Source organism: Nomascus leucogenys, chromosome 16 (assembly GCF_006542625.1).
Source record: "Nomascus leucogenys isolate Asia chromosome 16, Asia_NLE_v1, whole genome shotgun sequence".
NCBI classification, from domain to species: Eukaryota; Metazoa; Chordata; class Mammalia; order Primates; family Hylobatidae; genus Nomascus; species Nomascus leucogenys.
Genome location: NC_044396.1, coordinates 58785925 through 58811137, shown reverse-complemented (window position 1 = coordinate 58811137; position 25213 = coordinate 58785925). Strand labels below are relative to the sequence as shown.

The 25213-nt window shown below is 35.2% G+C and overlaps 1 protein-coding gene across 8 annotated transcripts in view; it reads right to left on the bottom strand.

Moving 5' to 3' along the window:
• Window positions 1-25213, bottom strand: part of OXR1 (oxidation resistance 1) — a 489542-nt gene that overhangs the window by 64985 nt on the left and 399344 nt on the right. For all 8 annotated transcript variants that reach the window (XM_012508055.2, XM_012508063.2, XM_030794884.1 and 5 more), the window contains 3 exons: window positions 10960-11042; window positions 7249-7356; window positions 6167-6280 (listed from right to left, as the gene is read on the bottom strand). In XM_012508055.2, coding sequence (XP_012363509.2) covers window positions 6167-6280; window positions 7249-7356; window positions 10960-11042 — 305 coding nt within the window. The remainder of the gene's footprint in view (window positions 1-6166; window positions 6281-7248; window positions 7357-10959; window positions 11043-25213) is intronic.

Genomic DNA, 25213 nt, shown 5'->3' with positions numbered 1-25213 from the left:
AAAAATTAGCCAGGTGAGGTGGCAGGCACCTGTAGTCCCAGCTACTCGGGAGGCTGAGGCAGGAGAATGGTGTGAACCCCAGGAAGAGGAGCCTGCAGTGAGCCGAGATCGCCCCACTGCACTCCAGCCTGGGTGACAGCGAGATTCCGTCTCGAAAAAAAAAAAGAGAAGCTTTTTAAAAAGGTTTTCACAACATTTTACAAATATTCACAAGCTTTCCAAAACCCTATGAGAAATTAACTTTACCCTTCAACATATCTTAAATGAAGAAAATTAACTAAACATCTCTAAAAAAATCTTACTTGACTAGAATTAGAAAGTTTTCTAAATTCCCCCTTTTCTTCAAAGACAAAAAATATAAAATTCTATAATATAAATAAAACTCCATAATATAAATTCTATATAATTATAATTTTATGAGGCAATGTTATAGGTTGACTGACTGTCTCCCCCAAAATGATAATGCTAAAGCCCTAACCTCCAGTATATCAGAATGTGACCTTATTTGAAAATAGGATTTTTCAGATGTAATTATTAATTTAAGGTAAGGTCATACATGAGTAGGGTGGGCCCTTAATCTGACTGTTTTCCTTATATAAAGAAGAGACCACCATGTGAAGACATACACATAGGAAGTAGATGGCCACTTGTCACAAGCAAGGCAGAAAGTGGTGATATATTTACAAGATAAGGAATGCCAATGAGACTTGGCAAACACTAGCTAGAAGAGGCAAGAAATGATTCTCCTCTACAAGTTTCAAAAGGAGCATGGTTGTACCAACAGTCTGAATTCAGACTTCCAGCCTCCAAAACTGTATGGTAATAAATTTCTTTTGTTGTAACCCACCCAGTTTGTCACCCTTTGTTATGGTAATACTAGGAAATTAATATAGGTAATTAAACAACATTTCTAAATCTTCTACATCTTTATTTTTGCTTTGGCCAAGCAAAAATTTCATGCATTACTTCCACACAGTTCTTTACTACAAACTTCCTAGTTCCTACAAATTGTGACACATATATTTAATTTAGATCATATGTCTCAGTTATAGAGTACCTGCACTTGCTAGTAGTCATCATTTCATTACTTAGGTAGTACAAAAAGTAGTTAAGAACACAACACAGAATCTAGACCTTGACTGCCAGGTTTTCGATCTCAGTTCTACCACTTCCTAACCATCATTCTTCTCTCTATGCCTTACTTTCCTCGTTTTTAAAAATACAGATCATGGGCCGGGCGCAGTGGCTCACGCTTGTAATCCCAGCACTTTGGGAGGCCGAGGCGGGCGGATCACGAGGTCAGGAGATCGAGACCACGATGAAACCCCGTCTCTACTAAAAATACAAAAAATTAGCCGCGCATGGTGGCGGGCGCCTGTAGTCCCAGCTACTCCGCGAGGCTGAGGCAGGAGAATGGCGTGAACCCGGGAGGCGGAGCTTGCAGTGAGCGGAGATTGCGCCACTGCACTCCAGCCTGGGCCACAGAGCGAGACTCTGTCTCAAAAAAAAAAAAAAAAAAAAATACAGATCATGATTATTATACCTACCTCATGGGGTTAAAGATTAATTAAAAGTCTAAAGTAATTAAAATGTTATTAAAGTATTAAAGATTAATTAAAATTCTGAAATGAACACAGTAAATACACAGTAAGCACTCTTTAAGTAAAAAAACAATAGCCACTGTAGCAGTATTATCACAGCCTATCCTTAAAAAGGAAGATTTAATATGCCTACATTCTATTGCTATTTTATACTTTTTCCTCTTTCCTCCTTTAGGACTTCCTAGGCCTTCCCCAGAATCTCTTAAAATTATTTTTTTTTCAAAATTATATGGTCTTATCATCATGTGTATCCAATTCATGTGTTATTAATATTCTATTTTTATATTTTAGATTGATTAGAGTATTATACCGTGTTTTATCTTAAAGAGAATATGACTATCTGCATATCCCACCCTTCAATAGAGTATATTAATATAAACATAAGAACTTTAAAATTATTTCATTTTTTCATATTACTTATTTTAAACATTGTTCCACTGAACTTCATTCATCCTGAATATAACACATTAACAGTTTTAGCCTAAAATGGCATTAGCATAATGGGTGAACTTAAGGTACAAAGGAGAAAAACCAAAGGCGTACAAAACAAAAGCAGGTTTCTATATTTATTAAAAAAATGAGAGATTTAAAGAATCTTAGGAAGATGATAGTGTGAAGTGGTAGCTATTATTATACCGACTTTTATAATGATTAAATATTACCTAACTCTTTGGGTCCAATTATTTATTGGGCAACAGTAGTGTTTCTGAGTTATCATTTTCCAGCTATAAAGTAGTAATAAAAAATATGGGCTCTGAACCAAGCCCGTCTGGGTTAGAATCTTAGCTTAGCTACTAGCTGAGTGACCTTAAACACAAAATAGTTAACTTCTCTTCCTCTGCTTCCTCCTCTATAAAATGGATAAAATAGTTATTGGTCAGGTATTAGAAAAAAACAGAGGGCACATCAAACTGAGCTTTTTTTTTTTTTTTTTTTTGAGACAGAGTCTCACTCTGTAACCCAGGCTGAAGGGCAGTGGCGCGGCTCACTGCAACCCCCGACTCCTGGGTTCATGTGATTCTCCCACCTCAGCCTCCTGAGTGGCTGGAATTACACGTGCCCGCCACCACACCTGGCTAATTTTTGTATTTTTAGTAAAGACAGGGTTTCACCATGTTGGCCGCGCTAATCTTGAACTCCTGACCTCAAGTGATCTGCCTGCCTCGGCCTCCTAAAGTGCTGGGATTACCAGTGTGAGCCACTATGCCTGGTAGAAACTGAGTAATTTTAAGAGGATTTAATTATGGAACTATTTACAAAGGTACATATGGTGTACAAAAACCCAGGGTGAACAATAACAGAAGACTCTTCTATCCCTACAGAGGTAAGGGAGAGAAACAGATACCTAAATTTAGAGATGGCTCTGTGGAAAGGGCTGACAAAAGATGAGAAGAGATGCTGAAGAACGTGGTCACTCTGGAGTAACCTTATAGGGAAGGAGCTAGGAGAATAAATATGTCCCCATCTTATTCTCTCTTTCCTTCCCTCTTTATCTTCTGCAACTGCTCCAGAAAGAACACCACCAACAGAAGCAAAAGGGCAACAGAGAGTCCACTGATGCAGTCTACCACTCAAAGGACACTAGAGAATACAGAGTAAGTCTGGAGGGACAAACACAGAAACCCAGGCCAAGTGCCTACCTCATAAATTTGAGATAAGGAATAAATGATAATACTTTTAAAGTGCTTAGAATTATACCTGCTGCAATACTACATTTTAGCTATTTTTATGATTTTTACCATTATTTTGGTTCTATCTCCTTCTATGTTTCTTCTTCCATATGTGAACAAAAAAAAGTGAAAAATAAAGAAAAAATAGTTTTCCATGGAAATTCTCAAAATGCAATATTTTTAAGTGAAAACGAATTATTCAAAAACCAATAAAAGTCTTTATGCTGACAAAGCCAGGAACATATTTTTAGCCTCATAGTAAACCACTACTAAGCTGGACATTCAAAAAATTTATCAGTGGTTGCTGGAAATATAAACTGACAATTTCTGGGAAAAACATATAATAACAATACTAACAGACATTATTTTAATTAGTGTAATGAAAATGTAAACTATATCTAATAAAACATAATATCCTTACTTCTAAGGGATTTATACAGCATGGGAGACATAAAACCCAATAATTAGAATATAGAAATATAGGCACTTGAGATATGCAGAAAGTCACAGAAATATTATTCTGGAGCCTGGTAATGAATATAATTCTAGATAAAAAAAATACAACTAAAATTTACACAATCACTGTTGTAAGAATTATTTCTAACTATTGCCCATAATCTCTTTGATGGCGGTAAAGAGTATCATTCCATGTAAAGAGAAGTTCACAAACTCTTCTCTTACCTTTTTTTTTTTTTTAATTATTTTCCATTTCAATATGTTTTCAGGGAGCAGGTGTGTCTGGTTACAGGAATAAGTTCTTTAGCGGTGATTTCTGAGATTTTGGTGCACCCATCACCTAAGCAGTGTACACTGTACCCAATGTATAATCCTTTATCTCTCACCCTGCTCCCACCCTTTTGCCTGAGTCCCCAAAGTCCACTGTATCATTCTTATGCCACTGCATCCTCACAGCTTAGCTCCCTCGTATGAGTGAGTACATGCGATGTTTAGTTTTCCATTCCTGAGTTACTTCACTTAGAATAATAGTCTCCAATTCCATCCAGGTTGCTGCAAATGTCATTCTTTCATTCCTTTTTATGACTGAGTAGTATTCCACGGTATATCTATATATATCACATTTTCTTTATCCACTTGTTGACTGATGGGCATTTGTGGTGGCTCCGTATTTTTGCAATTGCAAATTATGCTGCTATATATGCATGTGCATGTATCTTTTTCATATAATGACTTCTTTTCCTCGGGGTAGATACCTAGTAGTGAGATTGCTGGATCAAATGTTAAGTGTACTTTTAGTTCTTTAAGGAATCTCTTACCTCTTTTTTTTTTTTATCTATCCTAGGGACAAAGAATTTACTCATATCACTGGCCAAATTACAGGAAGTTTTTTGGTCCATCTTTGACAGTAGCTAAGTCCCTGAGGATTAAAAGATCATTCACGTAACTTTATCCTCTCCATCTCTTTCAGTCAAATGGCAAAAGTAAGAAGGGGCACATTTTCACACAGGTTGAGGCCTGGCCTTGTTGCTCCCTTAACTTTCAACATTTTGTTTTCTTTGATCTTATACCTTCCAAGAAAGCGAGTAGACAGGCAGATTTAGGTTAAAGCCGAGGAACAGGAAGAGAGCCCACAGGTTTCTAGTCAGGCATGACGCTATAGCTTAGATTTTCATAATTCTGCTTTAGGGTTTGAAACACAGGCTAAATTAACCTAAGGCTACATAGTTACTTTGTCGTTGCCCCTTATGAGTACATCTCTTTGTAAGTCCCATGGGAAAATGGCATGGCTATGTTCAAAAAGGTATTGTGTCATTTGGTAAGTAATACCTACCATTAAAACCTGACTTCTATTCTTATCAATGATGACAACAAATGTAATATATTCCTTTCATGTGACTGCATTCTAAAGCATAGTATTGCCATAATTATATAAATAAGATATCCAACAAATAAATGAAAAAGACCTCATTTCTCTCTCTCTCTCTCACACACACACACACAGACACACATGCAGAAAAAAGTTCCCAGGCAAGGAGAAAAATAGTTATTAATAATATCATGTAATTTATTCTATAAAAAAGTGGTATACCACAGCTTATAAATAAATAATTATAAGCAAATTAACATTAATAATTTGTTTTGTTACTAGTTTGTTTGCCATCTGGTATCTTAAGCTTTGAGTGCAGATTGAGACAAAGAAAAGGCTGTCTCCCAAAGTCAAGAAAACAACACAGAAGAATCTCCCACAGGAATGTAGCCATTTAATGAAGAAACAGCCTTTTACATGTAAACAATAGTTGTTATGAAAACAGAAAATTATGATTAGCGTTAAGTTAATTTATGTAGAAAGGCAAATAAATATATAATTCCTTTCAGAAGATTTTAATCAAAATTATTAAATGAAGTTTAGTTCCCTGAGGTTCATTTGTAAAATGTAAGTTATTAGAACACTCATTCCTTAGAAATGCCACATAAATTAATCTACTATGTCAATTCTTGGATGACCAAGATGATAAATTACTTTTTAAAAGGCAGTGTGTCAAAATTAAACTCACTTAAGAGTTCTAAGTACTATATACTCATTTATTTATAGATGAAATAAACATCAAATTGGACATGAAGTTCCTCTACTGTGATAATGTCATGTTTTTTGGGTAAGATTCCTTTGTAAGTTAAATTATATATGTTCTTTAAAAAATAAGAGTTGATGAATATTTTTGGCCCACCACCACCACCTACAAAGGTAAGTCAATTTAAGCTATATGGTTTCATAAGACTGTCTTATTTTTAAAGCTGGGATTTACAAACTTAAGCAACAAAATAAAAAGGAAATATTTCATTCTAACCATAGTCAAAACGGAATGAAAAAAACAAGACAGTCAATGTAGACACAGTGAGATTTCTTCAGAGCCATCTTTGCAAAGCAGAGATACTTACAGTGGTCTTATCAAATTCAGCCTCAGATGATGTTGGTGACAGAGGACTTACGGGGCTTAGAGATGGAGAGCTCTCAACACTGGAGACATACTCAGGATCAGGAACATACAGAACCTGTAAGAAAACATTCACACAAAGATTTAGTTAAACTGAAGTGTTAATAATCAGATGGTGCTCTATAAGCAAGCACTATTAACAATGACCTTGTTCTATAAGCAAGCACTATTAACAATTGCCAATTAAATAGAAAAACATAAACATTTTCAAATTATAAGAATATAAAAACATTTTTAAAAAAGAACCTTTAAAATCAATTTAGACACATTTGATAATATATACGGCTGGAATAGGGTGAGGAAACATTAATTTTCATATACTATAGTGGTGTTACTCCTAAAGGACAATTTGGCAATAACTAGCAAAATTTAAACTGCACACATCCTCTGACATAGTAACTTTACTTCTAAGAATTCACCCTACAGAAATACTTGCATATAAAGAAAAACAGATACGTACAGGCATGTTTACTACAGCAGTATTGACCTTAGCAAAAGAGTAGAAATAGTCTAATGCTTTAAATAAGTATGATATATCAATACAATGCAATATTATGCACGCGTGAAAAAGTCTGAACTAGAACTGTGAATACAACACTTTCCAAAAATCAAGGTTAAATTAAAACACAACAACAACAACAAAAGTAGGCTAGATTATTCCTGAAAGAAATGCAAACTGGCAACTGGTTCCTTCTGGAAAAGAAATTGGAAGTTTGAGATGGAGGGATGCCTTACTTTGATAAAGTAATTTTTTATCATATGCATATATTGTTCTGAATATTTTAAAAAGCTCTTTGTAACTATATTTAAAAAGAAAAATTTACAATTATTTTCAATATGTATTAAAAAAGAAACTCATACAGACATAAAACAGTTAATTTTCTCTTACATGGCCAATATGATTTGTTAAAAGCACATATAAGATTATTCTCAAATTTTCTATATTATTACCTACAGTACAATAAATACTTTCTGCCTTTCTGTTTAATGTTTCTAAACATCAGCACGTTAAAAAAAAGATACTACCTGTCCAGTAACAACTGCTCGGGAGAATAACTTATTTAATTGAACAAGTTCGTTAGGTGTTGTATCATATTTCAGGGCTATGCTATTCAAAGAATCCCTTGATTCAACCTGTTTAAAAGAAAAAATAAATTATTTCAATGTTTAAAACAGAAAAACTAAACTATAATATTTAATGAGCATTAATATATCTAGGGACCAGCTTACATTTGATTAACAACTGGTATTGTCATCTTTGAAAATAACTGTCAAGAAACACTGCGTTTTGTTAGCAAATGCTCTCAGTCTATTACAATACAGAGTACAGGCTTCGTCACAATACATTTACATGTAGGTCTCTACTTCAAGTAATTTCAAAATACAAAACATAATTTAAAAATCAAAAACTGATTATTTTCAATTTACAAAGGTTTTAAAATACACTATTCCTTTGAATAGTTTCTAAAATATATGTGACTTCTAGCAATATACTAATTTCATCTTTGCAAAGTACACCTGTATTAAACTCAAAATGATCTTTATGCATATATTCTGTCATTGCACATACAAATTAGAAAAATATTTGAACTAAAGTTGAGTAATTTAGTTCTGAATCATTCGTATGTTTCCATGATCATATGTGTAGAAATTATAAATAATGAGATTTCATCAATTACCCTAAAAGAAAATGTCACTTGGTCAATATAATATAACCACTTAAGAGTCCCCATTACACAAGGCATTAAGAGAGCTCTGAAGAAAACACAACTAAGTGCAACTAAAAGTGGTTTTAGTGCACAAGGAATTTACAACTAGTTGGCAACTAAGGTAGAAAAGGTTATGCAAAAGATGAACAATTAAAAATGGAATAATGAATGCAATAGAAGTTTTGAGTATGAATGTAATCCAAATTTTCCAGAAAAGACTACAGAAATGATTTAAAGCTGGGTCTTGAAGAAGGGTTGGGAATTTGAAAAGTAGAGAGAAAGGAACAAACTTTCAACGTGAAGATGACAGAACTGACATAGTTAAGAGACAGAAAAGTATAATATATTTATGGGATACTGTCCTCTTCCTCCTAAACCATCCAGAGTAGACTCATGAAGCACAAATTTTTAGGAAGGCGATTACATGGAGTTAAGTCTCTAAAAAGGATAAAGAGGCATTCAGAGGTCAGACATGGTGGATATTCAGAGGTCAGACATGGTGGGTCATGCCTGTAATTCCAGCATTTTGGGAGGCTGAGGCAGGTGGATCGTTTGAGCCCAGGAGTCCAAGACCAACTTGGACAACGTGGCAAAATCCCATCTTGACAAAAAATACAAAAATTAGCTGGGCGTGGTGGTGCATGCCTGTAGTCCCAGCTTCTCAGGAAGCTGAGGTGGGAGGATCACTTGAGCCTGGGAAGTTGAGGCTGCAGTGAGCTGTGATAGCACCACTGCACTCCAGCCTGGGCAACAAAGCAAGACTCTGTCTCCAGAAAAAAAAAAAAAAGAGGCATTTAGAATTAGGTTATGGAAGACTTCAAAAGTCAGGAAAAGCAGGTGTGTGTGCATTTGTTTGTGTATGTAAAACAATAATATACATATTTTCCTTAATGGTTTTATAAAACCAAATTTATGCCAAATATTTGGGTTAATACAATAATAATCTAGTTCTGCCTACATCCTTCTATGCAAACTTCCCCATCTACACAATGTACTGATATAAAACCTATGTTACCGAGATAATATATATAAAAGGTCTCTGTAAACAAATGATATTTTGCAGTAACAACTGTAAGTTTACCAAGTACTTTCATAATTAATAATAACACATTTTATTCTCACAGTGATTCTATTAAATGAGATGATGAAGGTAACAAAACAGCCCAAGTGGCATCTCATATTACTGGCATCAGGGCTAGAATTACTGGAACAAGAAAGAGAATGGATGCAGAAAAACAAAGATAAGGTTTAAAGTAATAAAAATGTAAAGAAAGAAATTAAGGTACAAGATTTCAACTAAGACTCAAGAGAAGACATTCATGGATTGAATGGAGTTGTGGTGACAGCAGTAGCAGTATGTCAGGGAAGCATATGTGAATGAGCAAACTGATGCTGACTCTAACGACTGCAACCTGAATGAATAACAAACTGAAAGGGAACAGAAATGAGAAAATCAGGAATTGTGGAAGGATGGAGGAAGAGGAATTGGTAAGAGGTTTCCACAATTTGTTTAGTATGAAGTGATAGTAGGAAATGCAAGCAACTAGAAAGGAAGGGATAGAAAAAAAGTCTGGGTCTCACTCCACATAGTTTATAAAGTTCTTAAGCACTCCAAGTAATAGAATGTCAATAGAAAAGCAAAAAGAAACAAGGGACCACTCACATTGGGAATTAAGAAGAGGCAAACACCCAGCAAAGTAGACAGAAGATACAATCAAAATAATAGCAAGGTCAACGAAGCATAATGATAGCAAAATGTAGTACAATTAGTTTCAATAAAAAATTAGAGTTCTGGAGAAAGAAAATAGAGAAAGGAGGAGAAAACGCAATCAAAGATAATTACCAAGAATTTTTCTGGAATTTATGAGTGACATGATTTCTTAGATTGAAGAAACACAATAAACATGATAAAAACATGTATATATCTAAATTTTTCATATTGGCACTGCAGAATTGTAAAGACAAAGAAGAAATTTTAAAGGTTACCTATAAAAAACTTATTTGAACTTATTTTCTCAATTATGCAGAGAAGGTACAAACACACGCAATTTGAGTTTAAAATATGCTGTGAGATTATCTTGATACTAGTAAATTTTATTTCATCCTAAATTATCTGATTCCTAACCTTTTAAAAATACTGAAAATCTCACACTGTCCGTTATATACGAATGGTATACCAAAATAGAGTATAACTTAGAATTTTGATAATTTGTTCAATTTTAAAGATGCATGGAAAGTAAGAGTCAAACCAAGACTGGACGGTTTCATAACGACACAAATGCTAAATTAATGTTTAAAATTGCTGTTCTCCCTAATACAGTTATGTTAGAAAAACACAAAATAACAAAATTAAGCTCAGTTAAAAGTGCTTTACAACACGTTAACATTATCTAAATAAACAATCTTTACATTCAATCAAATATGCAGCATACCATACACCAAAGCTGATTTCTCACTTCAGTTTCCCAGAGTAACCAGAAATGTGAAAAGCCAGCTGACTGCAGGGAGATTTGAAGTTCATTTCAAGAATACAGAAAAAAAAAAAAAAACAAAAAAAAAAAAACTCAATTTTTAGAGCTAAAGGGAGTTAGCTATAAATAAATACAAATGATTTAATGTGGAAGGTTATACTGGAAGATCAACATCAACTTGTCTTTTATGTATCCCATCTGCCATTATAATTATCACTAGCACTGCTGGGAATATAATGAAGATCACATTTCTAAAACAATAAATATTTTCCTAAAAGCCTAACCTAATAAAAATTATTGGCCCACAGGAACTCTCTCAGTAAACTATCATCTATATTAAATTAAATTTTCTAGGATAACTACCTTTGTATTTCAGTAAAATTTCTCTTTAAAGAAACAAACAACAACTAAAAAATAAAACAATTATCCAAAGTGAAATACAGATTTTTAAAAGTAAGGCAATTAACAATGCTTGTCTTATTTATAGTATAAACAGAGAATGTCTTAAAGAAGACTCTTAAAAAGAAAAATAGCTTTTTCGAAAGCAAACAACTTACAGTATACTCAATAGTCCCTTTAGGTTTCTGAAAAGACATTCGTCTTCCATCTTTCTTGTCTAGGGTCTTCTTTTGGCCAGTGTCTGGGGAAAAAAAGGCAAAATTCCTATTAAATTCATCTTTCTTTCAGAGTAATGTCAAGGACTACTGAATAGAGCTCTTTGGGCAGATGTCTAATTTACTAGTAACACAACTTACTCCCTGGGATGCTTTGCTGTAAAAATCAAGCTACTGTCAAAAAAAAAGGAACTGAACTTCCTAATTGCTTGCTTTAGGAACTTAACTAGTCTGAACCACTAGAATAACTGCAAGTCAACACAAAACAAAATTGTCAACAGAAAGGAAGTCATTAAAAACTGAATTACAATTTATTTCAACAGATTTAACCGGATTATAATACCACCACATTTCAAGATATATTATATATTTTTAAAATACATCTTTCAAGATACATATTATTATTATCCAAATAAGAAATTGTAACATTAGTTCTCATAGGAAAAAATTTTTCTGCAAGTCATAATGAAAAATAGTCTTCTCTATAGAATTAAATCATGAACTTTCATATTAACATGCCATGAAGTAAATCAAGGTGTGCTTTCATATAGAAACATACATTTGAATATTTAATTTCAGATTGAATGCCAATTATTAATATTTTTCATTTGCTTATCAAGACTTCCTTGAATGTTTCATTATCATCAAGATTAGGGAAACTGTTTCCCTTTAAATTCTGTATTAGTGTTAACCTTCTCATCTATACTTCATGTAATAACAACACTGAATTGATAAAACACCACTGCTACCTAAACATAAAAATTATTAAAATGAAATCTAAAAAACTAAATAAATCACAAAATTAAATAAGATAGTAAACATGGCAAAATGCTACATTTACTTTACCCTCAAAATTTACCAAAATTAAAAACTATAGTTTTCAAAGAAAATTTAGTTCAACCTAAGACCATATAATCTAGAAAATATCTATTTCATTGTTCTCCCTCTATCTAAACTTAAATGGCATTTTGACCATACAAGAGTTTATGTTGACCTAATCATCTCAGCTGTTGGGTGAATGGTTCTAAACAAGCATTAAAAAATAATAATAATAATATCAAAATTCCCAAAAAGGACAATTACCTCTGCAATGCTTTAAAAAACTATCCTAAAACCTTCCTGACCACCCAGCTAACCCAAGTCCCTGTTATTAGTCACATAGCATCTTTATGTCTCCTTCACAGCATCTGACACAGTGTTAATGTTTGTGTTTTAAATCTCTTCCACTAAATTGTAACCTCCAAAACACTGCCTTTCTTCCACAAAGCCTCCTCAGTGCCTAACTAGGGGCCTGACACATGGCAAGCATCTAATGAAGTAATGTTCTGAAGCAACAACTTGAACTATACTTTGAACTACCAAAACTATTATGAACTGCCATTAATTTTCCATAAAGAAAAGTAAAGAAAGAATTATGGTTCATCCATTACAACTCTAGGAAAAAAAGTATGCAGATACACACACACACACACACACACATACACACATGCACGCATACGTACACACATTCCACTTTTGTATCCTAAATATTTAAAGAACGTTTAAAAACTAGGGAAAAAATAATGCAGGTGAAAATATGCACAAAAGATATAATCAGAGAATTCACAAGAGGATGTAAAAATGTCCTTAAACATGCAATAATGTTGTTCAATCTCACTCATAATTAGATAAATGCAAATTTAAACTATACTGAAATATCATTTCACACCTATCAGGTTGGTAAAAACTCAAAAGAAGTTTGGTCACATACCGTTTGACAGTAGGAAATGAGATATTCTTCTGCATTCCTGGTGGCAATGCAATATGGTAGAATTTTGATAAAGAATATTATTTTTGCTTATCAAAGTATTCTAATTCCTCTACACTGAATAGTTAATATTTAAATTTGCTTCTCTAATGAGAAAATGCAAACATTAAAACTATTTTAAGATAAAATAAGTTTTAAAGAATTTATTTTTATTCTAAATAATTTAAAATGTATTAAAATAAAATTCAATTTATTTATTTTTGAATAATTTATGTTTTAAATAATTTTTAAATGATTTCTTTGAATAGCAAAAGAACCAAAAACACTCCCCATTTTGCAATTTAAGCTTCTCAAGCAATGCAATATACAATTACAAATTACTTTTAACTAATAATATACGCTTCCTTAATTGATTTTAGGAGTAACCCTTAGTTTGTATTTACTTTGCCTAATAGCTTTTCAATCTGTGTTTCATAATATCCCAAGAATTCATTAAACATGTTTGCAGGTTTGCAATTGCTCTGTAATTTTCAAGAGCTCACCACAGAATGCAGTTCAGGGCAAGAAAACTAATGTACCAACTTTCTACAGTTTAAAGTTTGAAAAACAAATGGAAAATATTCTCTTTACTAATTAAAAATTATAAAATATTATGCAATAATTACATATTATTAAAACAGTTCTAAATTTTAATAATTAATATTAAAATGTTTATTCACAGATATAAATACCAAAGCACATAAAATAAACTATTCGTTTTCTTCCATCAATATGAAAGTACAATCAAATAATCACAACATTTGAGAGCAGCTAGAGAAAAAGGCCAGGTCACCTACAAAGGGAAGTCCATCAGACTAACAGCAGACCTCTCAGCTGAAACCCTACAAGCCAGAAGAGATTGGGGGCCACTATTCATCATTCTTACAGAAAAAAAATTCCAACCCAGAATTTCACATCTGGCCAAACTAAGCTATATAAGGCAAGGAGAAATAAGATCCTTTCCATAAGAGCAAATGCCGAGAGTATTGGTTACCATCAGAACTGCCTTAAAAGAACCCTAAAATATGGAAAGGAAAGGCCATTACCAGCCACTACAAAAACACAATGAAGTACACAGACCAGGGACATTATAAAACCATCACATACACAAGCCTGCAAAATAACCAGCTAACATCATGACAGGATGAAATCCACACATAACAATACTAACCTTAAATGTAAGTGGGCTAAATGTCCCAATGAAAAGACAGAATGGCAAGCTGGATAAGACACCAAGAACATTGATATGCTGCCTTCAGGAGACCCATCTCACAGGCAATGACAGACGGGCTCAAAATAAGGGTATGCAGAAAAATCCGCCAATCAAATGGAAAACAGAAAAAAGCAGAGGTTGCAATTCAAGTTTCTGACAAAACTAGGATTTAAATCTAGTTTTAAACCAAGACTTTAAACCAACAAAGATCAAAAAAGACAAAGAAGGGCATTACATAATGGTAAAGGGTTCCATTAGTAAGATCTATAACTATCCTAGATATATATATGCACACAACACAAGAGCACTCAGATTCATAAAGCAAGTTCTTAGAGACCTACAAAGGGACTCATACTCTCAAACAATAATACTTGGAGACTTTAACACCCCACTGACAATATTAGACAGATCACTGAGACAGATAATTAGCAAAGATATTCAAGACCAGAACTCAGCATTGGATCAAATGGACCTGATCTCTACAGAACTCTCCACCCAAAAACAACAGAATATACATCATCACATGGCACATAATCTAAAACTGATCACATATTCAGAAGTAAAACACTTCTCAACAAATGCAAAAGGACTAAAATCATAACAAACAGTCTCTTGGACCACAGCACAATCAAATTAGAAAAATTAGACTAAGAAATTCACTCAAAACTATACAACTACATGGAAACTGAATAATCTGCTCCTGAATGACTTTTGGGTAAATAATGAAATTAAGGCAGAAATCAACAAGTTCTTTGCAACTAATAAGAACAAAGATATAACATACCAGAATCTCTGGGACACAGCTAAGATAGTGTTAAGAGGGAAACTTATAAGATGTATAAATTTTGTAAATGCTCCATATATGCATACATGCACACACATTTATTTACATATTCATGAGGTCAAGTTTGTGGACTGTGTTAGTCAAATTATGTATATTTGTATTGGTTTGTTTTTGTCTGATTATTCTGTTACCAATGGAGGTTGTTAAAATCTCTCACTCTAAATTATGGGTTATTTGGTTCCCAGTAGGTCTCCCTACTTTGCTTTTTATACAATGGGACCATGTTATTAGGCTCATACAAATCAAAAATTATATCTCCCTGGAAAATTAAACTTTTTCTCAGAATACTGTTGCCATAAAGTATTCTTTGTCTAACATTACTGTACCAATTCTCTTTTCATTAGTGTCTGCTTTTTCTTTCTACTCTCAACATTTCTATATCCTTTTGTATTAGTCTGTTCTCACACTGCTATAAAGAACTGCTCAAGACTGGATAATATAGAAAGGAAAGAGGTTTAATTGACTGACAGTTCCACATGGCTGGAGAGCCCTCAGTTTAACAGTCATAGCGGAAGGCAAAGGGGAACCAGGCACCTTCTTCACAAGGCAGCATGAGGAAGGATGAACTCAGGAGGAACTACCAAACACTTATAAAACCATCAGATCTCATGAGAACTCACTATCACAAGAACAGCATTAGGGAAACCACCCCCATGATCCAATTACCTCCACCTGGTTTCTCCCTTAACACAGGGAGAGTATGGGGATAATATTTCAAGATGAGATTTGGGTGGGGACACAAAGCCAAACCATATCATTCTGCCCCGGCCCCTCCCAAATTTCATGTCCCTTTCACATTTCAAAACCAATCATGCCTTCCCAACAGTCTCCCAAAGTCTTAATTCACTCCAGCATTAACCCTAAAATCCAAGTCCAAAGTCTTATCCGAGACAAGGCAAGTTCCTTCTGCCTATAAGTCTGTAAAATCAAAAGCAAGTTAGTTACTTCCAAGACACAATGTGGGTACAGACATTGGGTAAATGTCTCTGTTCCAAATGGTAGAAATTAGGCAAACTAAAGGGACTGCAGGTCCCACGCAAGTCCAAAATCTGGCAGGGCAGTCATTAAATCTTAAAGTTTCAAGATAATCTCCTTTGACTCCATGTCTCACATTCCAGGTCACACTGATACAAGAGGTGAGCTCCCATGGCCTTGAGCAGTTCCACCCCTGTGGCTTGGCAGGGTACAGCCCCTCTCCCAGCTGCTTTCGCTAGCTGGCATTGAGTGTCTACAACTTTTCCAGGCACACAGTGCAAGCTGTCAGTGGATTTACCATTCTGAGGTCTGGAGGAAGGTAGGCCTCTTCTCACAGCTCCACTGGGCAGGGCCCCAGTAGAGACTCTGGGTGGGGGCTCTGACCCCACATTTCCCTTCTGCACTGCCCTAGCAAAGGTTCTCCAAGAGGGCTCCACCCCTACAGCAAACTTCTGCCTGGACATCCAGGCATTTGCATACATCCTCTGAAATCTAGACAGAGGTTCCCAAACTTCAATTCATGACTTCTGGGCACCCACTGGCACACCACCACATGTAAGCCGCCAAGTTAGGACTTCTATCCTCTAAATAAATGGCCTGGGCTGTATGTTGGCCCTTTTTAGCCACAGCTGGGATGCAGGGCACTGTGTCCTGAAACTGCACAGAACAGCAAGGCCCTGGGTCTGGCCCATGAAACCATTTTTTTCTTCCTAAGCCTCCAGGCCTGTGATGGGAAGGGCAACCACAAAGGTCTCTGATGTGACCTGGAAACATTTTACCCATTGTCTTGGTGATTAACATTTGGCTCCTCGTTACTTAAGTAAGTATCTGCAGCTGGCTTGAATTTCTTCTCAGAAACGGGTTTTTCTTTTCTATTGCATTGTCAGGCTGCAAGCTGTCCAAACTTTTCAGCTCTGGTTCCCTTTTAAACATAAGTTTCAAATCCAAACCATCTCTTTGTGAATCCATAAAACGGAATGATTTTAAGACCCCCCAGGTCACCTCTTGAACTCTTTGCTGCTTAGAAATTTCTTCTGCTAGATACCCTATATCATCTCACTCACGTTCTACGTATCTCTAGGGCAGGGGCGAAATGCTACCAGTCTCTTTGTAAAGCATAGCAAGAGCCAACTTTATTCCAGTTCCCAACAAATTCCTCATCTCCATCTGAGCCCACCTCAGGCTGGACTTCATTGACCATTATCACTATCAGCATTTTGGTCAAAGCCATTCGACAAGTTTCTAGGAAGTTCCAAACTTTCCCACATCTTCCTGTCTTCTTCTGAGCCCTTCAAACTGTTCCAACTTCTGCCTGTTACCCAGTTCCAAAGTCGCTTCCACATTTTTGGGTATCTTTAGAGCAGTACCCCACTTTGTAGTTCCAATTTACTGTATTAGTCCATTCTCACACTGCTATAAAGAATTGCCCAAGACTGGGTAATTTAGGAAGGAAAGAGGTTTAACTGACTCACAGTTCTGCATGGGTGGAGAGGCCTCAGGAAATTTACAATCATAGCAGAAAGCAAAGGGGGAAGCAAGGCACCTTCTTTACAAGGTGGCAGGAGGGAGAATAAAGGCAGGAAGAATTACCAAACACTTAAAAAACCATCATATCTCATGAGACCTCACTATCACAAGAACAGCATGGGGGAAACTGCCCCCATGATCCAATTCCCTCCACCTGGTCTCTCCCTTGATATTTGGGGATTATGGGGATTATAATCCAAGATGAGATTTGAGTGGGGACACAAAGCCTAACCATATCACGTTATGTTTCTGGTGTGTATCTAAGCAGGTCCTTTTTGTTTATTTCTTCTTTCTTTCCCTTCCTTCCCTTCTTTCTTTTCTTTTTCTCTCTTCTCCTCTCCTCTCCTCTCCTTCCCTCTCCCTCTCCCTGTCCCTGTCCCTGTCCCTCTCTCTCTCTCTTTGTTTGATGGAGTCTCACTTTGTTGCCCAGGCTGGAGTACAGTGGCACGATCTTGGCTCACTGCAACCCCAACCTCCCAGGTTCAAGCGATTCTCCTGCCTCAGCCTCCTGAGTAGTTGGGACTACAGGCACACGCCACCATGCCCAGCTAATTTTTTTTTTTGCATTTTTAGTAGAGACAGGGTTTCACTATATTGGTCAGGCTGGTCTCAAACTCCTGACCTCAAGTGATCCACTCACTTTGGCCTCCCAAAGTGTTGGAATTACAGGCATGAGCCACTGTGCCCAGCACTATTTGTTCAATTTTCTATTCGTCTACCTGTTCTTTTAGACTTCTCTCCTTTGTTGCCTTCCTTGGATTCAGTATTTATTAACTCTGTTTTTTCCCGACATATCTGAAAATTATACATTTTTTTTTAACAATTCTTTTAGTGGTCATCCCAGAGATAAAAAGTCTGAATTACTGACTTCTCACAGCCTTTTATTATTATTATTATACTTTAAGTTCTAGGGTACATGTGCACAACATGCAGGTTTGTTACATATGTATCCATGTACCATGTTGGTGTGTTGCACTCATTAACTCGTCATTTACATTAGGTATATCTCCTAATGCTATCCCTCTCCCCTCCCTCCACCCCATGATAGGCCCTGGTGTGTGATGTTCCCCTTCCTGTGTCCAAGTGTTCTCATTGTTCAATTCCCACCTATGAGTGACAACATGCAGTGTTTGGTTTTCTGTCCTTGTGATAGTTTGCTGAGAATGATGGTTTCCAGCTTCATCCATGTCCCTACAGAGGACATGAACTCATCCTTTTTTATGGCTGCATAGTATCCCACGGTGTATATGTGCCACATTTTCTTAATCCAGTCTATCACTGATGGACATTCGGGTTGGTTCCAAGTCTTTGCTATTGTGAATAGTGCCGCAATAAACATACACTCACAGCCTAATATTAACTGGTACTTTTATCCTCTTCCCAGACAATGCGAGGATGTTAAAAACTGTGTGCCACTGCCAAGATATATGAAACAGTTTTACACGTTGAATACATGTGTATTTAAAAAACATCATAAGACATTATTTTTAAGATAGTCAAGGTTGATTTAGTTTTGCTCTCATATTTATGATTATTATTGTATCTCCTGGAAATTTCACAGATCACAGAATTCTAGGTGGCAGGTATTTTCTTTTAACATTTTAAACCTGTAAGTTCCCAGTTTTTTAGTTTTTACTGTGTCTGTTGAGAAATCAATGTCCATCTTAATGCTGTATGATTGAAGGTAGAAAGATTATTTTTTTCTTTTTTTTTTTTTTTTTTTTTTTGCCTTTGGTGTGGTTTCCACTAGAGGTTGATAGGGATGCTTGAATCTGAATTAAAGTTTTTCTTTAGTTTGGATGTTTTTAGCCATTCTTTTTTTTTTTTTTTTTTGAGACAGAGTCTCACTCTATCACCCAGGCTGGAGTGCAGAGGTGCAATTTTGGCTCACTGTAACCTCTGCCTCTGGGTTCAAGCAATTCTTGTGCCTCAGCCTCCCAAATAGCTGGGACCACAGGCACGCACCACCACGCCTGATTTTTATATTTTTAGTGGAGACAGGGTTTCCCCATGTTGGCCAGCCATTCTCTCTTTAAATAACGCTTTTGTCCATTTTATCTCTCATCTACTTTCAGGATTCATATGTATATGTACATACATATTAGAACTTCTCACTGTATCTTGTATTGAACTTACCTTCTCCTATATTTTCCTTTCTTTCCTGTTTACTCTGGACATTCCCTTCTGACTTACCTTTCAGTTAGGGAATTCTTTCCTCTGCGGTGTCTAATTTGCTGCTAAATCCATCTACAAAGGTCCTAATTAGAGGGGTTATATTTTTCACTTCTAGAATATCCATATTTCTTTCTCATAGTTTGTATCTTTCTAAAAAATTCTTAATTAGGTCAAAATTCTCAACATAGCTATTTTAAGTTTGATAACTACAATATCTAGAGTTACTGTGGGCCTGTTTCTATTCTCTATTGTGTCACATATCTTGTTGTCATATGCCTATTTTGTGTGCTGAACACAAAATTTGCGAAATCGTCTGAAGAAACATTTTGACATGTAGAAACTGGTAATTCTCCAGAGAGAATTAATGTTTGCTTCTGTCAAGTGCCTGAAGACACTAGTAATACCAGATCTTATTAATTAAGCTATAGAAATTTTGATAATTTGAAGCTGAAGTATCTTCCTAGGAAGGCCTAGCTACTTCAGTTTATCTTTCTCCCTAATGTACAACATTTTGGGGTCCAAAGTGAGAAGAGATCACTAGGGCCATCCATCCCCTGTGATAGGCCTTGCACTCTAGCCCGGTTCCATTATACCCACAGCCTGTCAAATGCACCTTTTGGTCTCTCAGTTCCTGTTTCAGGAATCAACACTTCCCCTGGGGTAAAAAGCAATCAAACTGGAGTTCTCCCTCCTTAGACCTTTGTCCTCATTCGGATCCTATCCTACCCATACTACTTAGCTTTCTGATACCCTTAATAAAATGTTTGCTTTGTGTCCAGCTTTTTAAATTGTTCTCAGAAGGATAGTCTGAATTACCTAGCTTGCTATTACTAGACTCAGAAGTCCTGAAGGACTTTCAAGCAGAGAATTAACAGAGCAGTATAAAACCTTTAAAAAAATCATTTTGGTAAGAAAATGGAAAGGCATGCTGTAGAAAGTCTGGAAATCATCAATGAAAGTACTATGAGATCAAGTTTAATGTAATAAAAGACTCCTATTTTAACTGAATATTACAATATTGATAATAGCTATGTATAAAAAGTTTGACTATTTAAAACATTGAGCTGCAAGTCAGTATTTTCAAAAATAGTAATATAGATACTAAAATTTCAAACACTTTAAAAGTATCTTTTAAACTAAAAAAAAAATTGCTGATTGTAGCTTTTCTAATTATTCTCTCAATAATGAGATACTAGGAAAAAAAAACCTATATTTTCAACATTTCACTATTGACTCCTTATCCACCATCAAAACAAAAGCAAAACAAAACCCCTCAATTCTCCCTCACATCTAGTATCTATCTTTTTCTAGATACTACTCCATCTTTCTGCTTCTTTTCAGTTGAATTTTTGAAAGTAGAAATCTACTTTTACTGTCTTTACTCCAGTATCTCCTACAGAATCCACAATGTATTGTAATATTTTCTCTTCCCCAGTTCACAATCCCCACCCTAAAATGAATAAATTAAGAGGCAAATTTGATGGGCTTTTCCACTTTTATTTTATTTGATCTCTGTGAAACATCCAAGAGATTTCTTCTGCATGTTCCTCTTTCCCTTTATTTGAAAGTATTTCACACTCTTCTTGGTCTCATACCCATTAATGTTCCTTTTTACTGCCCCTTTTCCTCCATCTAGACCTTAAAGTTGGCTCTCTTCTAAGTGAAAAGATCCATGATATTAAAGAGCTATAGAGCCTTGCTATTTAAAAGTGTGTTCCAGGGACCAGCTGCATTGACATCACCTAGAAGCTTATTGTGAATGTAAGATCTGAGGCTCAGTCCAGACCTACAGATTTACTATTGATGTGCATGCACAACACATTTGAGAGACATACAAATAGAGCCTCTGAAGAGATCAAAGACCTGCAGACTGCATAAGAGACAGAAGAAATGGGTTTCCCTACATAACTTCCTATTTGTGACAGCTAACACCAGCAGTTTTCAAATCTCTGTCAAACTAATACAATGGTTTCTAAATTAGTCATGGTGATAGACTATATTATTGTTACTAAGCCTGTATTCCTTCCTGTTGAGGAATATAAAATATACTTCACCATCCTATTGATGTCAGACATGGCCAACTTGCTTTGCTCAATGAACCATATGTGTCTTCCAGGTGGAAGTGTTTAGAGCCAACATTGTACTTCTTAGCTCTCTTTTCTATCTCAAAACCAGAGATCTTCCATATAGTGGCTGCTCCATCAACATGTATTCCAGAAGAAAGATGTAATTCCTAAAAGATTATTCCACATAGACACATGTGGGCACATGAGTCAGGCTATTCCCATTTCTACTCTTGATTAAATTACTATGCTTAGGAGCTTAAAAAAATTATTCAACAATTCATGCATAAAAAGCAAATCATCTACTAGGGGAAACTGAAAAGAATCTGGCTGGCTTGCATGAGACTTCTCTACTGAAACATTATTCATTGCTATAAGACTGAAATTATGCCAACTGAATCAAAAACTCCAGAATGAAGGAGGACATTCTAAAAGGATTACTAGAGAATACAGAACAATAATAAGTTATAAAAAAGTGTTTGAAAAACTATGAATGTTACAAACACGGACAATGCAAAAATAGTAAAATGAGTAAATATTAGGATGTGAGAAGGAGAAAAATAAGAAATGAAACTGCTAATGTTGTATCAAAGCATGGTTAAATATATCCCAACTAAAACTGAAATAAGATTGTAATAACAGTACGTGTAATTTTTTTTTTTTTTTTAGAATTTGCTTAAATTTAGACACGCCCCTTAGGAATTAATCTCTTGTGGTGAATAAGTATTATCTTTCATTGTCACTCCCTCCTTCTAACCACCCATCCATCCTTCTATACGTATATACACATAGAAGAGATCTTGGCAGTAATGCCTACCCAAATATTAACAGTATCTCTGGGTGACTGGATTAGAGGTGATTTTTAAAGTTTAGTATTTGCAACATATGACTTATTTATATATAGTATATATCAGGTTTATTTTAAAAATTAATTTCCTATAAAAGACTGGAAGCAAATATTCCATAATATCAATGGTTCTTAATTGTGGTATGAGAAAAAAGAATGATCATAATTCCAGTAGGTTATTTATTCCACATGGACCTTGCTATACAGTCATTTCATCTTCAGCATCTTTCTCTCAGCATATAAACATGTCTTCCTTTTAGGAACTTTTCATTGTAAGTCACCTCAACTTTCCTAAGGTCTCAATACTATCCAGAGGTTGGCAGAAAACTTAAACATGCATTTCTTTTATTAACTTGCATCATAAAATAGGTGCATGCCCCAAGTACTTGTAAAGAAAAATAAATAAATAAAAACCTGCTAAATTCAGCAAGACTTTGATTGAGAGAAATATCGTTAAGGAAAACAGAATGATGTAGAGTTATTCACATCCTAAGTCAGTGGTTTTTAACCCTAGTTACATATTAGAATTCCGTAAGAAACTATGAGTGGAGATCTTAAACAGAGATTTCAAGATCAAATCTTTGATTATAATCAGATCTTGGCATCAAAATTTTTTAATGGCTACCCAGGGAATTCTAATGTGTACCCTGCACTGGAACTCACTGCTATCAATGCTGCCCAACAAAACTTTCTGCAATGGCAAAAATGTTTTATATCTGCCTTGTGTAATATGGTAGCCACTAGCCATCTGTCTTTTGAGTACTTGAAATGTGTCTAGTGAGACTGAAAACTGAATTTTAAGTTTTACTTAATTAAATTAATTTACATTAAAATAGCTACATGTGCCTAGTCACAAAGATTCTTTGCTTAGCCAAATTTTAGTCAGGCTGCTGAACCCTCTCCTATGCCAATCTGTTCACCTCCTTATAAAACCCAGTTTCAGCAAGAATCATGTTAAGGTCAGTTTAGCAGGAACCCCCACCCCGATCCTGGATATCTGATTACCTTCCGTATCTGATCAGTTTTCTCATCCTCCACTGTCCAGGTGAAGTCTGATTACTCTGGCCCGTCTTCAGCAAGAATCCTGGTAGGTCGGTTTCATTATAATACCCCTTATTCCTGACGTTATCTCTTAGCAATTGTCCATCCATCTATCCTTACTCTGCTCCTTGGCTATAAATTCCCACTTGCCCATTTTGTATTTGGAGTTGAGCCCAATCTCTCTCCTCAACTACAAAATCTCATTGCCACAGTCCCTATCCCTTATTGCAATGGTCCTGAATAAAGTCTGTCTTACTGTGCTTTAGGAAGTATTATCAAATAATTTTTCCTTTAACACTAGTTGCTACCATATTAGATAGAGCAAATACAGAATCCTGAATCCAAATTTCTCAATCCAGTTCCTCATTTGCATCAGCTGCAATTCAGATACTCAATAGCCATATTTGCCTAGTGGCTACGATACTGGCTATCACAGATACAGACCATCTTCATCACCTCAAAAAATTCTATTGAGTAGTACTCTCAAAAAAATCCAAAACAGAGAGTTGTAACTATCTAAAATCTATAGTTTAAAATGTAAAACCTACCTCTCAGTTAAGATGGACTGTCAGATAACTGCATATTTGGATTAATTGTTTTCCCCCTGTACAGAAGTGCTTTTACTAACTTGCAGTTTAGAGCTACACCATTGAACTACATTCAAGATTTAATGGGTTTAAAAAAATTAAAAATAGATTTTTGAAACTGAAGTCTGTACTTACTATAAAAATAAGCTTTTTGGTTTGTTTTGCTTTATTACAGAGTTCCATGAGATTTTTTTTTTTGTTACATCCTCACTGTAAGGAATAACTGTGTTTCTCCTGGCTGCCTAAGCAACAGGTTTATCTTTATCCTAGGGACACTGTGATTTATGGCTGATTACATTTCCTTCTTTCCATTTACTGCTAGAAAATAAAAGCCAATTTTTGTCCTTTCTCTAATGTATGTATTTGACCTTAAAACATGTTCCTTTTTTGTACTAGTATCACCTATTGAACAACATTTATTAAGAGTCTCCTAATGTAAGTTTCCTAGTGGCCATGAAATAAGCCTTCATACACAGAAAAATACTATCTGCAGTCGCTTTACTTTTAATGTTAGATTTCTTGAAGTTAAAAATATAAAAACCTACTTTCCCTTAAGTCTTCTACCATAAAAAGTGCATTCTATTTATAATCTAGCAAATTTTAACACTTTCTAAGGTGCTTTAAATAGCTGACCAACTCAAACTGGAAAATTAAATATCCCTAAATAATCCTGTTATAAACATGGGTAACTAAGTTCTCTTACATATATTGCAGGTCCTTGAATAACATTGTTTTGTTATAACTTTGATGAGAAAAAAAAAATCAATTCCCAGACAAGGCCACTGTCTTTGTGCAGTTTACACATTCTACCCACATCTGTATAGGTTTTCTCCCGGTACTCCAGTTCCCTCCCGCATCCAGAGATGTGCACATTAGCTTAATTAGTGTGTTTAAACTGTCCTAGTATGAATGAGTGTGTCTGTTTGTGTGCGTGTGTGTGTGTGTGACTGTGCCCTGAGGTGGAATGGTGTCCCGTCTAGGACTGGTTCCCACCTTGCGCCATGAGCAGGACAGGATCCAGCCAACAGTGACTCTGAACTGGAATAACTGAGTAAATAATTCTCTTGTCTTTATTAATCTTTCTTTAATGTTTGTATAGTTCACATTTATTTCAATGTTTAATAATGGAAATATTTTAG